General features: G+C 34.9%; 1 protein-coding gene across 4 annotated transcripts in view; it reads left to right on the forward strand.

The window, feature by feature from the left end:
- LOC149799040 (glutamate receptor ionotropic, kainate 2-like) overlaps nucleotides 1-15,490 on the forward strand; it is a 328,910-nt gene that overhangs the window by 269,244 nt on the left and 44,176 nt on the right. For all 4 annotated transcript variants that reach the window (XM_089958002.1, XM_089958001.1, XM_089958003.1 and 1 more), the window contains one exon: nucleotides 13,761-13,916. In XM_089958002.1, the coding sequence (XP_089814128.1) occupies nucleotides 13,761-13,916 (156 nt within the window). The remainder of the gene's footprint in view (nucleotides 1-13,760; nucleotides 13,917-15,490) is intronic.

Below are 15,490 nucleotides of genomic sequence, written 5' to 3' on the forward strand. Positions count from 1 at the left end.
CCCCTAGTAGATAAGTCAAACTATTTTAGCTTTAATTTCACTCCAGTATCGAGGGTAAACTCCTTCTAGCCATCGACAAAGCAATTTAAAGCGAGACTTTCAAAAGACATAACTGAGTTAAGACCAATTAGTAACCATAAGGCTGATTGTTTCTTCTAGACTGCTCGGTTCTTCAGTTTCATACGTATCCATAGGTATCGTGAGAAAGCTTGTCCGAAACCCCCACCCCATCCCCGGCAAGCTAGCTATTTGTTTAGCTGGGCCGGTGTTTCAATAAAATTCTCAATATTTCTCCCTAGATTTAGATCTGACATCATCTGCATATGATGCTTCAGGCAATATCAATATTTTTGTCAGCAGTAGAGAAAGGATGCAAAATCAAATCTTAGTTTCAGTGGCGCATTAACGGGGGTGGGGGTGGAGTGCGGGGGGGGGGGGGAGCGGTTGCACCAGGCTTCAAAGGTCTTGGTGCGCCAAAAATGCTCATAAAAATTAAATGCGGCTATCATCGTCGCCCCAGGCACCATTTACCCTTAGTAAGCCACTGCAAGGTTTTAAAATCGACCACATAAAAATAAAATGAGAAATTCTTAATATTTCCTCATTGATAAGGTTAAGACCGCTTTAAAGTATAATAAAGACTTTATGATTGTTGTTTAACCCTCCATGACAGCTGAATGTTTCGTAAAATAAATCATTGTTACCACCTAAGTATTAAGACAGATAATCAATGATATTAATTTGAATACAAATATTAAAATATTTTGTAAAACGTGGGCCATGTCTTTTAATTCGGAAGGTATAGTTCACATTAATAAGTTGTGAGAGTATCGGATCAGCCATGTGACCATTCAGAAAGTACCATTCAGGACATTTGTTACAATAGTTATCCTTTCAATTCGAATGGTACAATTCAGGCCAAATGTTGTCAGAACAGTCCACGCGGTACAGTAAAGATCACACGTTATTGGAACATTCCAAAATGGTACAATAAAGATAATACGTTGTTGGAACAGTCCAGATGGTACGATGAAGATAATTACTTGCTAGAACTGTCCAGATAAGATGTTGTTAGAATAGTCTAGACGATACCTTAAAGATAAGAAGTTGTTAGAAAAGTTCATATGGTGCAATAAAGATATCACGCTGTTTGAACAGTCTAGATGGTACAATAAAGATAAAAAGACGTTATTACATTCAGATGGTACAATACAGATAATAAGTTGTTAAAATGGTGACGATGGTACATTAAAGATAAAAGTCGTTAGAACAGTTCAGATGGTACAATACAGATTAAAGTCGTTAGAACAGTTCAGATGGTACAATACAGATAATAAATTGTTAAAATGGTCACGATGGTACAATACAGATAAAAGTCGTTAGAACAGTTCAGATGGTACAATACAGATTAAAGTCGTTATAAGAGTTCAGATGGTACAATACAGATTAAAGTCGTTAGAATAGTTCAGATGGTACAATACAAATAATAAATTGTTAAAACGGTCACGATGGTACAATACAGATAAAAGTCGTTAGAACAGTTCAGATGGTACAATTAAGATAATAAGCCGTTGGAATGATCAAGAAGGTACAATTAGGATAGTTTTCTGTTGTTATGGTAAAGATGGTACAATAAAGATAACAGAGTATTGGATTGGTCAAGGTGGTACAATAAAGATATTAAGCTGTTGGAACAGTTCAGCTGAAGATAAATATTGTATCACTGATAAGGGATGTAACACAAATCTTCCAAAGAATGATTTACATTAGAAAGGAAATAATCATATGAATGGGAAAATTGTATGGTTATTGAAGCAAGATGATAGGAAGCATAAGAATGCATGGACATAAAACCGTCGTTTACTTTATCACATGAGATTCATGGCTCCCGTTTGTAAATCTGTTTTGCTAGAATGGTAAGCATTACAATAAACCATGCAATAAACTGTTCAAGTCATGAGAGTTTATAACCTTGCCTCTTTAAACTTCGTTACACATATGATCCTAGCACATTGCACATTAAAGGATGTTGGCGAATTAAATTGATGATGTTCTTTCTGGAAACATAACGCTTTCTTATGTCGATGTAGGATTTAATGACTTTAGACCTGAAAACACACCGAGCTTCATAGCCTGATGTCCGATTTTATGACTTTGTACCTGATTGGATAATACTTTCTAGACTAGCATAGTGTCTCTTCTTAGCATTCCAAGTTGCATTATCCTCAAAGTGTGAAGACCATTTTTATATCATTCAAATGCACACCAATATCGACATGCAACCAGTCATCAGATGGTATATGTATTCTCTCCTTTTTCGTTTCTATGCTTCACAAGTCTCGATTAAGCTTCACAAGTCTCGATTAAGCTTCTCAGAAAGAGGCATAAAATATCGATACATTTTGTGATTAATTACAATTTGTTCTGTTAACCAGATATGATCGCTTTCGCTTTTTCTTACAAACATAATTCTCTGGAACTCAGAAGGGTTCTTCGACTGGAACCCAATAGTTAGTGTTTTCTCTGTACGTACAGCGATCGTCATATTGTGTCCAATATTATGATTTCAAACTCGTACAAGAATTGCACATAAATTCACGATGATTATGGTTAATTTAATGAGACGGCTTTTCCTTTGGGCATATTTAGACTATCTTTCAAGAGAGTTAATTCCTTTATTTTCAATACTGGTTCATCACTTTGGACAACAATCTCATTTCATACAGATAAACTAAAAAGAATAAAGATCGTTTGAAATAATATGCCAGATTTAACTGGACCTTAGGGACGCCTTATTGACTCGAGTTGTTTATCATCATGCTTTTCTCGGCACGATTTAGCCTCTCATAAAAACCGGAAACTAATCCTTATACTCGCGTAAAAGAGGATTCCAAAATACGCCAGCAGATCTGGGTCTGTGCAGTTTGTCAGGAGTGATCAGTAAAACAAATGACATAGACCCTGCTCCGCAGGCGTATTATCCTCCGGTAGGATCTCTGTTGTATGTAGTTTGACTCGACTTATAAGTGAATACATACGGTATTCCATAAACTTGGCGATTACTGATAGTTAAGTGTGTGGTAAGGATGCTGATTTTTTTACTTCTAACATCAATATCTGGAGTCTTCAGACTGACTGTGACTTCTAACATTAATATATGGAGCCTTCAGACTATGACTTCTGTAATTACTATTTAGAGTCTTCAGACTGATTGTGACTTCTCACATTAATATCTGGAGTCTTCAGACTGATTTTCTTTACTTCTAACATCAATATCTGGAGCCTTCAGACTGATTATGACTTCTAACATTAATATCTGGAGCCTTCAGACTGATTGGGACTTTATCAATATCTGGAGCCTTCTGACTGATTATGACTTCTATCACTAATATCTTTAGCCTGCAGACTGACTTTCGACTTCTAACATTAATATCTAGAGCCTTCAGACTGACTGGGACTTCTAACATCAGTATCTGGAGCCTTCGGACTCATTGGGGCTTCTAACATTAATACATGGAGCCTTCAGGCTGATTTGTGACTTCTAACATCAATATCTGGAGCCTTAAAAAACTGATTTGGACTTCTAACATCAATATCTGGAGCCTTTAGACTGATTATGACTTCTAACATCAGTATCTGGAGCCTTTCGGACTCATTGGGACTTCTAATAATATTAATATATGGAGCTTCAGACTGATTTGTGACTTCTAACATTAATATCTGGAGCCTTCAGACTGATTGCGACTTCTAACATCACTATCTGGAACCTTCAGACAGATTTGGACTTCTAACATTAATATATGGAGCTTCAGACTGAGTTGTGACTTCTAACATTAATATCTGGAGCCTTCAGACTGATTTGGACTTCTAACATCAATATCTGGAGCCTTCAGACTGATTAGGACTTCTAAAATTAATATTTGGAGCCTTAATGCTGATTTGTTTGCTTCAGCATATTTTCCAAAAATGTAGGTCGATTGCCGTCCTTCATGAACATTTCCTTATAGAACCCCGAAACCAGATGGTACAACACATGGAGCTGGACCGTGTCATAAAAATTAATGGTTTCCGTTTGTACTTCAGTAAATATCTCCCATACAAGCTAATCATCCGGTAACAGTGATCACAAAATATAGCAGGATGGGGTCCTAATCATCCCCTTTCTTGAACATTTAACACTTAAACCTAGCATACAGCACCTTGAATAATGTGTGTGTGTCTGTGTGTGTGTGTGTGTGTGTGCGCGCGCGTGTGTGTGCGTGTGTGAAGAGGATGTTTTCTCCGAAATCACAATGACATGTTAAAATGGCCACAGTTACTATAAATATAAATTCTTTCAATAACTTCTCACTAAGCAGAATACGACCTAACTTGACCAAAAGCATCTTGGCATGAACGGTTTTTACAAATAATTACTTTCTGCGATAAAATATGGCTACTGATGCTAAAAATAGGAAATTTTAATAGAGTTTTCTTAAAGACCGGTCTACAAAATTTGACCAAGCTTGACAGAAAATATCCTACTTTGAATGTCTTTCACAGCTATATGGCGGCCATGACGAGACAAAGAACAACATTTACCCATCTTTATTTAAAACACATGCACACGGACGCACGCGCACACAACAACAACAAACAAACAAATCCTAAAAAATCAAAAAGCTCAACAGAATTTTATCACCGTTGACAGAAAGCATCTTGGCATAGTTGCCTTTTTATACTTGGCAAATGATAAGGGATAATGATATGCCTTCAGATGTGGATAAATGTGTACAAACTTGAAAATTGATTTATTACAACAGTGATATTTACCGAGATAACGCATGTACAACCGAGCTGTTACTGTGTATCCAGTGCACAAAATCAATCCAAGTAAAAACGTCTGCCACGCTAACATTTATGCTAATCTGAAGGTATGTAAGAACAAACACATAGGATATTTGTTTGGAATGTTATATCTCGCGTGCTTCGTCGATACATGGTCCAACAACTTTGCATAGCCACTGTAGCAAGAAAAATAGGTAATTGTAACCCAAATTGACTTTTATAGGTGCTAACTTGAGTGGCAATGTCGAGATGCACAAATCTAGTTTCATAGCTATACATTTAAATATGTCCCAGAATTTATACTGGATATAAATTTAAAAAAATAAAACAATAAAACCATGGGGCATGAAAAGCACCAGTTCAAGTTCTTTTTCAGATTTTTCCAATCTAGTTTGAGAATTTTGGATCTTTAAGTTAGGGTAGGTTAGATGGCATTCCCTATGGAAAATAATGAATTCGCCGTAATCACGCAGAAGCGGCACAATGTTTTTCATTTAGAAAGAGGCTGGCAAAATTAAGCTACATTTTAATAACAAATCCCACCTGTCTGACATTGTAACAAATCCCACCTGTCTGACATTGTAACCAATCCCACCTGTCTGACATTGTGACAGATCTACCTGTCTGATTTTGACAGGTGGAATCTGTCAGTTTTCGTTTAAAATATGTAATAGGGATTTATCTCTTTAAACGCCAAACGCACGAACACGATCTTAAAATCGAGCTCTTCAAGAAACTGAATGCCAATAATTAATTTTTGCGCACAGAGAGAGAGAGAGAGAGAGAGAGAGAGATGTTTTCGGAAGATAGATAAATACCCTTCAAATAGCAGATGATGGAATAAAGCTCAGTTTTATATGGTGCACACAGTCAAATTAGTCACGAGTCAAATTAGTCACGAAAGTCTGTGATAACGAGGAAGGTTTCTAGATAGTGTGTCATCTGTACCTTCGCATGGAATTAGGTTACACTCACACGTATTTAGGCAAAACGCGTCCTTTATATCTCATATTATTTTGCAAACGTTCAGTGACTTTAGGTTAAAAGTGTGTTTTAGCTGAGATATTGCGAAACCCTCTCTCTGTCCGTCTGTCAATCTGTTTTCGTAAGTCCACTAATACATCTCATACACCGTTTCGTGAAAGTTCACGAAACTTTACAATTATGTTATACTCGTGGCAAACATTTGCAAGACTGGATCTCTATAAGAGGTTCAAATATCAGATGTTTGAATTATAATTGCATATTTTGTTACCAAACATTATAAATGTAGTAATAGCGGGAATAAACATCACATATGGGATAACGTTTACATTGTGACCCCTAAGTCACTGGCCAAACATCACATATGGGATAACGTTTACACTGTGACCCCTAAGTCATTGGCCAAACATCACATATGGGATAACGTTGACACTGTGACCCCTAAGTCATTGGCCGGGGTGGTAGCTACCTAGGGATGCGGTCTGTGTCTGCGCGGGTGTATTGAATGTACAGTAAAACGTGTGGAATTTGCGACGGTAATCTATTGCAGTTGCTGTAGTGTTCCGTTTAAAATACGAATTTAATTTTTGTTGGTGGATTATTTCAAGACTAAGTATGATCAACGTGCTAGAATGTTTTTTACTTGTTTATAATTATACTGTTCATATCAGACACATTTTGGAGGCCTTGTCCAAAACAAATTTTTAAAAAAATTAAAAGTGATTGATGAGTAAACGTTAGAGCCTAAAACCATGCAATCACGGAATTTCCATACTCTGTTGCTCAATTTGATAAATGGAAGGATTCCGCAACGATCTTTTGTGTTATTTGTCAAGGGCCAAAAAGTTTTATAAATCATAAATTGGATAATTGGCAATTGTATAAAATAAATGAGAGTTCTTGAAATGCTGGCAATAATATTTATTCCACGTCACAGGTCGTTTAATGGAAATCATATTATTGGCCTTCCTGAAGATGAGTACTATCAAACGTCCATCAAAACTGACAGATTTTTTATTAGTGTATGGATCACATGTTAGTGGCCGTAAAACATCAAACATCAGTATTGACGAAAACAATGACTGAAATATACTACACATATCAATGTTTTCCATTAAACTGATACTGTTATAATTTAATATGGTATGTCAATCTGTATCACACAGCCTATATTCTTCAACATTGATTTGTATGAGTACTGTCACTATTGCATTCCCTCATCATAATGTCGTCCATGCGAGCCACTGAGTATACTATTATACCGTCCTATATCGAGCCCATGTTATAGCGAAGTGCATTATACATATAATTGTGATAAAACTGGATCCATTACCACATATGTTATATAAAACGATAGTGTTATAATGAAATGCGTTATAGCGTGGGAGTATTATAAATCACATTGAATTGCCCTTAATTCATATTCGTTCCAACAAGTTTATAACACAAGGCTAAATCATCAATATTACTTTTGTACCGTTTTAGACCCAATCTGTTAAAAATGTGAGCTGAACATGCTCTTTCAAGATATAGTTGTAAAACCTATTGATACTGAAAAATGCTCCATGATATCCAATTTACATATATAAACTTAGAAAGATCTTAACAAAAATATGTATGCTTGCTTTGTTTGTACGCCTGATGAATTCTCAAATCCACTCTGTCACAGTGCGTTGTTTATCATGTATTTTCTATGACTAGTGTTTCTGTTATTGTTCAGAATCTAAATAATTTCACTTTGTGTTTGTGATGTGCTAAGATGGGATATACATTGGTATAACAGTTGTACCAGACGCTGACCCCATATAAATAAATAAATAAATAAATAAATAAATAAATAAAACAAAAGTTCATAAATTGTACGGTTAGTAGAAGGACGTGCGCTGTCGTCCTTATTGCACCGGAGATATTATATTTGGAAATCAAATAATTACTATCCCTGAAATGGAACTGTCATATCTGTCAATAAAGCCGGACAGCCTCATGGATCAGTTAACACTAGCATCAAAAACCAGGATGAAGGAATAAATAGAATCTTCACATGAATAGGCAAGACGTTCCATTCAATGGACAGTATAATATTTTGAATTGACATGTAATACCAACACAAAAAAACCACATAGATAAACATGTTCTGGCAGCTCTCCAAAAGTAATCTCCAATAGTCGCTTCAATATATCTTGCCGCTAGATTGTGCCCCTTGGTTAAATAAAATTCTAAAAATTAATAGTCTTCAGTATAACAAAATCGCTCATTTCAGATATGTATGGTTTGTTACTGAGTTATACATTGTAAAATGCATATAGTGTTACTGAGTTATACGCTGTCACATGTATATAGTGTGTTACATTTATACACGTCACATTCATGCAATGTTTTTGAGCTATACACTTTTTATAGTGTTACTGAGGTATACACTTTTACATGTATATAGTGTTACTGAGTTATACACTGTCACATTTATATAATGTGTTAGAGTGACACACTGTCACATGTATAAAGTGTTACTGGGTTATACACCTTCACATGTACGTAATTTTACTGAGTTATAGAGTTGAGCGTCCCTTGGTTAAATAGAACTCCAAAAATAAACAGTCTTCATTATAACAAAATCATCTATTTCAGATCTGTATGGTTTGTTACTGAGTTATACAGTGTCAACTTAATATAGTGTTACTGAGTAACATACAGGTACGCTTTAGAGAGAAAAATGAATTTTCTGTTGATGGCGTGAAGTACAAATAACATACAGGTACGCGTTAGAAAGAAAAATTGATTTTCTGTTGATGGTGTGAAGTACAAATAACATACAGGTACGCGTTAGAAAGAAAAATGGATGTTCTGTTGATGGTGTGAAGTACAAATAACATACAGGTACACTTTAGAGAGAAAAATGAATTTTCTGTTGATGGCGTGAAGTACAAATAACATATTGGTACGCTTTAGAGAGAAAAATGAATTTTCTGTTGATGGCGTGAAGTACAAATAACATACAGGTACGCGTTAGAAAGAAAAATTAATTTTCTGTTGATGGTGTGAATTACAGATAACATATCGGTACGCTTTAGAGAGAAAGATGAATTTTCTGTTGATGGTGTGAAGTACAAATAACATACAGGTACGCTTTAAAGAGAAAAATGAATTTTCTCTTGATGGCGTGAAGTACAAATAATATACAGGTACGCTAATGAGAGAAAAGTGGATTTTCTGTTGATGGCGTGAATTACAAATAACATACAGGTACGCTTTAGAGAGAAAAATGAATTTTCTGTTGATGGTGTGAAGTACAAATAACATATAGGTACGCTTTAGAGACAACAATGCAAGAATGATGCCTTAGGATACAATTTTAATACCAACCTTGTTCATACAAGATTTTAAAGCGTTTACATTCTCGGTAGCGGGGTATCATTTTCGCAACATTTAATGTTACTCAGTTTGGCTCTAAATTTAAAATACCAGTAAAAAAAAGTATCATAAAAAAAATGAATAATAATAATAATAAAAAGAAGAAGAAGAAGAAGAAGAAGAATTTTGGCACAGTAAAGAAACCAATTATATAGAAAATATAGTTCATGACAGATGATTTAGATGATTTTCCAAATGGGGGTGTGTGTGTGTGTGTGTGTGTGTGTGTGTGTGTGTGTGTGTTATTCTTCTGCCGATTTTGACGCTCAATGAAGAATTTCATATCAAATCTTGAATGTTAATAAGATGATTTAAGTGTGCATACTTTTGTTGAGATTTTAATATATACAGACGTATGTTGATTAAAATGGGATTCAAAATTAAAACTTTATATAAAGGTAAGAGCATTGACCTATTTTTGACATAAGTAAAGTTATCGAATAAGAAATAGGTAAGTCATACATGCATAAACACCCTTCCATATTTGCATCGTGATCCATAACCCCGACAAATTATCTCTTTAACCAACTCAGGTTTAAAAATCAATAAAGTTTGGCCAATAGATAAGTAAATATCTTGGAAATGATTAATGTAGACCTACATGGACCTTTTTCAGTCGATCAACTATATATTATGGATCAATGTGTATCAGCCATTTGCAAGTACGGAATTCTTTTCATTGGAATTTTAATTCAAAGACATTGGACGTTCATTTGTGTGACTAGATTGAAAATATATCCTGTATTAAGGATATTTTACATTTTACGACATGATTCTGTCATTTCAAAAGAATTATATATAGTGTTTTCTTTGCTTCATGATAGCAATGCAAACGATGCCCACGCATTTCATATCATAACGTTGTATTATGTTACGTTGAACAATTTTGGTTAATTGACCAACCAAACGTCGCTCTTGCGTTTGAAACGAGGTATTGGTGATAAAACGTGGTATTAGTCTTGAAACGTGGTATTGGTGTTGAAACGTGGTATTAGTGTTAAAAAAGTGGTATTAGTATTGAAACTTGGTATTAGTGTTGAAACATGGTATTAGTGTTGAAACGTGGTATTAGTTTTCAAAAAGTGGTATTTGTGTTGAAACGTGGTATTGGTGTTGAAACGTGGTATTAGTGTTGAAACGTGGTATTAGCGTTGAAACGTGGTATTAGTGTTGAAACGTTGTATTAGTGTTGAAAAAGTGGTATTTGTGTTGAAAAATTGGTATTTGTGTTGAAACGTGGTATTAGCGTTGAAACGTAGTATTAGTGTTGAAACGTGGTATTAGTGTTGAAAAAGTTGTATTTGTGTTAAAAAAGTGGTATTTGTGTTGAAACGTGGTATTAGCGTTGAAACGTAGTATTAGTGTTGAAACGTGGTATTAGCGCAGTCCAAGAGTCATGCCCTGGATATTCACATCTTAGGAAACAAACGAAATTTTTACATAAGTTTGAAATCGTTTTCACGGAGGATGAACTTACGGTTTAAATAAAATCTTTTTCTCTTATAAGCATAAAAGACCAAATGAAGTTTTGCCAAACTGAAAACACAGAAGACGCACTTATTTCACCCTAGATCAAGTAGTCAGACGCATACAAATACATTAGGTTATAGAAAGAAACTACCGATATAGGAATCACGATCTGATAAACCCAAATACAATACGAAATGGAGAATGAAAGGACCAAAATATAAATCATGTTGTAATGCACAATACGTATTGGAGAACTAATCTACCAACATAGTAATCATATTGTAAAACAACCAAATACATTATGTAATGGAGAACGAATCTACCAACATAGAAATCATATTGCAATACAACCAAATATATTATGTAATGGAGAATGAATCTACCAACAATGAAATCATGTTGTAATACAACCAAATAAAAAATGTGGTGGAGAATGAATCTACCAACATAGAAATCATGTTGTAATACACCTAAATACAACATGTATCGAAGAACTAATCTAATTTAGAAATCATGACGTAAGGCATCCAACTACATTATGTAATGGAGAACGAACCTACACATAGAAATCATGACGTAATGCATCCAACTACATTACGTAATGAAGAACGAATCTACACATATAGAAATCATCATGTAACACATACTAATGTATAATAATCAGCTGCATTCACAACATGTATCAGGACAGCGTAGAGACGATACGATTAATCGATATATCATGATATTAATCAAAATATCATAATATTAAACGATATATCAATTTGTCATACATTTACTGGTGCCTAATATTTAAATCGGTTTTATGCGTAGTAGTGATCAATTAACAAAAACACGTAAATTTATAGAAAAAGTAATTTAATTCAATATCAGTCAGGAAGGATGTAAGGAATTATTTAGTAATTTACAAGATTATGAAGAGAGTTAATGGCCATGTTTATGTCAGTCTCGTTTTACAAAGACAATACTTCAGTCAGCTGAAATATATAACATATCTGAACTAGTTTTAAAGTATTTATGTACATATCTAGTGCGATGGTCAGACCTCTTGACCTAAGCTTCTGAATTCAAGATTTAATTCTTATGTCAAAAGTTCTGACGTCAGCTTCAGCAAGTCTAACTCAGCGGCACTTTCAGTTAGAATTTTCTCTAATGACGTTACCTTCACACCAAGGCCTCCATTTTGTAGGCGAAACAATGACTTGCTTGTAGAATTGGAACAGAATTTTATGTAGCAAGACTTAGTGATATTGATGTCACATAAGATTCCCTCTTGGGTAGAATGCATGGTATGAAGATGATGAGTTTGAATCCCAGTATAGTCAGGCATATCTCTAAAAGAATTCTTAAAAACTCTCAGCTAACGCTTTTTGGCTCACAAGAAGAATATTTGCCTATAATAAAGTATGAGAAGTGTCACTGACCGTTTGAAAACGCAACAAATTGCAGAAATTGTATAGTCATTATCTCATTGCTCAAGCGCTGCGAATTACAATACATTTTAAATTATCCGACGTATGAAAGAAAACGAAGTCTCAAGTTTCTTTCCTAGAGACGAGTATTTTGTAAAAAGAGATTGGGTTGTCTCGAATGTCAAGATATAGAACCTTTCAAATTAGCACAATATGTGTTCGATGCATGTACAAAAATATGATGATAAAAAGATAAAGCAGAATTTGCCGAAAAGTATCAGGTAAATGAAGGTGTGTTGTACAGGAAAAGTATGTATACACTGCATTTGCCCAAAGATAAGATGTCATGTATATAAGAAACCGTAATTGTGAAAGGTTGCATTACTTTCTGATAAGAGATATCGGTATACCGAGAAAACGTGATCATAAAAACCTTCAGATCTGTTCATTTTAAGCTGGAGTGTAATACAAACAGTGAATCCAGCTTATAGCAGCGTAAGCGAGCTATTCCGTGTTATTATTATTATTATTATTATTATTATTAGTAGTAGTAGTAGTAGTAGTAGTAGTAGTAGTAGCACTAGTGTGTATGTGCGTGCATGTGAGTGGAGGTGCTTTTGTTGGTATTTTTTAAGCATGTATGGTAAATCGTAGGCCAAACTTTGCAAATTGTGAAAAGGAGGAAATCGGTTGAGTGTCGAGCATTTATTGAGTCGTGCACTTTACTTAATTTTCCTCATTTCTACTTCAATAACCAATGTAGTCGATGTTATAATTAAGTCTCATCCGAAAAAGAAAAATCTGGATATATCAATAACGATGCTCGCAATATCTATGACAAGGATTGAAGATTGACCTTTACAGAAATAAACTGAAATCTTTAGATCGGAAATCGATATGGAATTGACACAGTACTCGAGAGGTTAGTTTTACATCTTAAAGAATTGTTATTTACCTATCTTTAATGAGGTTCACTAAGCCCTTGGGGATCTTTGAATCTCCGCCAGCCTAATCAATACTGACATTTCTCATCTACTTATCCAGAACCAAAAATTGAATCTTCGGTACCATTTTGTAGGCTTTATCTTCCAAATGCTCTGTGGATTCTCTTGTCATCAGAGACGTTTGGAATCCTTAACTTAACCACGTCTTTTATTTGTAAAGATCAGTTCGGCTGCATGAGAAAAACATTAGAAACGATCGATTACGTGGTCAATTGAGTAATGTCTGCCATTGAAGATGCCATTATTTTGTCTCACCAAATTTGAGATATTTGAGTAAGTTATCTCATTTTATCGATCTCTGTCTCTCTCATTATTTATTCTTTCTCATAGGCCACTGTGAGTGTCGCCAATGTACAGTATGTTATAGTGTGCAATACAAATTAAAAATTCCACCTCGACAGATGGATGTAATTAAATCTGATTTAAACCCGAGGCATTATTAATCGTCCATCACTTTTTCGAAAAAGTGCATTAGGGTTTCGTTCTAAAAACCGCTAAAAGCTAAATAAAACGCAGTATTGACCGAACTGCAGTACATAGAGTGCATGCATTTTCTACTTGGTGTGTGTGTGAGAGAGAGAGAGAGAGGGGTATGTTCCATGAACCCTCACTGCCATGTTTAAGTCTTAAGTGATTTTACTTGATCTCCTTTTAGCCGGGCTATTTGAGGCGGAACATGAATCTCAAGAAAGAGCGTTCAAATATGCCATGGAGAAAATGAACCTGAGGAATGTTGTCGGTCCGAACAAGCTGCTCATCTACCACGTTGAACACATCACACCGCATGACAGCTTCGAGGCTTCAAAAGAGAGTGAGTTAAAAATGTATATTTTTTCCTTCTTTACCACTTACAACAACACCAACATCAACGCCATTAGTAATACTGTTGCTTGTTGACTTCAGACGACTCTGACGAAAACCACGACTCTATCAGTTAGAAAGTACTACTAGGGTAGCCTCCTTGTTAAAACCAACAGTTACCATTAAAATGTTACTACTGTCACTAACACTACACTACTGCTGTCACTATCATTACCTATGTCTGTTGCTACTGATACTAACGATATTGCCACTTTCCCAAACTTTACATCTAACTCCTCTACCGAAGCTGCTGCTGCAACCACCACCACCACCACCAATGGAGATGCTGTTGTACATAAGGATGACTTATTAATATTAATCCTAACATGACATAATTTGGTCATTTAAACACGAATCAAACTATTCTTTCAAAGTTAAGAGTTTGGATCATTTTACTTAATACGGTTACAACGTTGCCCTTCAGGGAATCTTCTGATCTTCGACTCGTTATAATTATTTGTTAGATGCGTGATACAGAACCCCATCCAGATGCACGTTGAGCCTTTACATGTGCTAGCTTTTCTTGGACGCATCGGGTTTATGCATCTGATATAACGATTGCTAAGAATCTATCGCACGGAGGGCCAAATTTTATCTGTACGTCTCCACAGATTAGTTGCATATTTGATAACACACGTAGGATAGATTCCTAGAAGTTTTACATCTGATTTCTAAGCGAGGTATTTTGACGGCTGGGAAATATGCCCACGTAGAGGCCATACTTTCTTACACCTTAACGAATGATTTTTCCACATCCAGAAAAAAACCAGATGTCAAAATTATTATACTCCTTTCAACTTTTTCTTTCTTATTTATTTAATCCACAAACCAAGTCACTCTATGAATAACTTGTTTCTCTCTTCTTTTCTTCAATATCCTTTTAATTAGGAGTCTTGATGTTGTGTTTTTGACACTGAAATTGTATTCTTGTGTATTTAGAATATAATTTGTGTGTGTGTACATTTAGTGTAATGTTGTCATAATTTTCTTGCAATATCTTGGACTACAAATAGGCACATAATCATGCTTTCCTGTTTTTAATATCTTACTTTTCTCGCTTAAAATGTGAGGAAAACATAGTTTAATAGGATGGACGCCAAAACACTCGAGAAATTGTAATCGTAGCTCTCTCCTATTTTCTTTCTCTCATTCTCAATATATGGGGTGTACCCTGTATCAATGATATGCCATGAGATGAATACATGTTTCAATAAAAGAAAACGAATATATGAAGACTACGTTTATTTACGTAAGTATACCTTAATTTTATAGATCTCATGCGTGTTGTAACATCCCATGACGTAATAACGTCAGGCATAGGAAAGGTCTAATAACCGACGTGTCCGAACATATTTCAATGTCAGTTAAATCGACAGTTGACTGCACTATTCTTCGTTTGATCCAATAAAATCAACAAATTTCCTAATGCAATAAATAAAATTTTACAATTGTTACCATTTCAAGTTAAATTTTACGAGCCAGGGCTCGTAAAATATATCAAACATTCATCTCGTTTCATAAAGT

Source organism: Sinohyriopsis cumingii, chromosome 5 (assembly GCF_028554795.1).
Source record: "Sinohyriopsis cumingii isolate HCF-2022 chromosome 5, ASM2855479v2, whole genome shotgun sequence".
In the NCBI taxonomy this organism is placed as follows: domain Eukaryota; kingdom Metazoa; phylum Mollusca; class Bivalvia; order Unionida; family Unionidae; genus Sinohyriopsis; species Sinohyriopsis cumingii.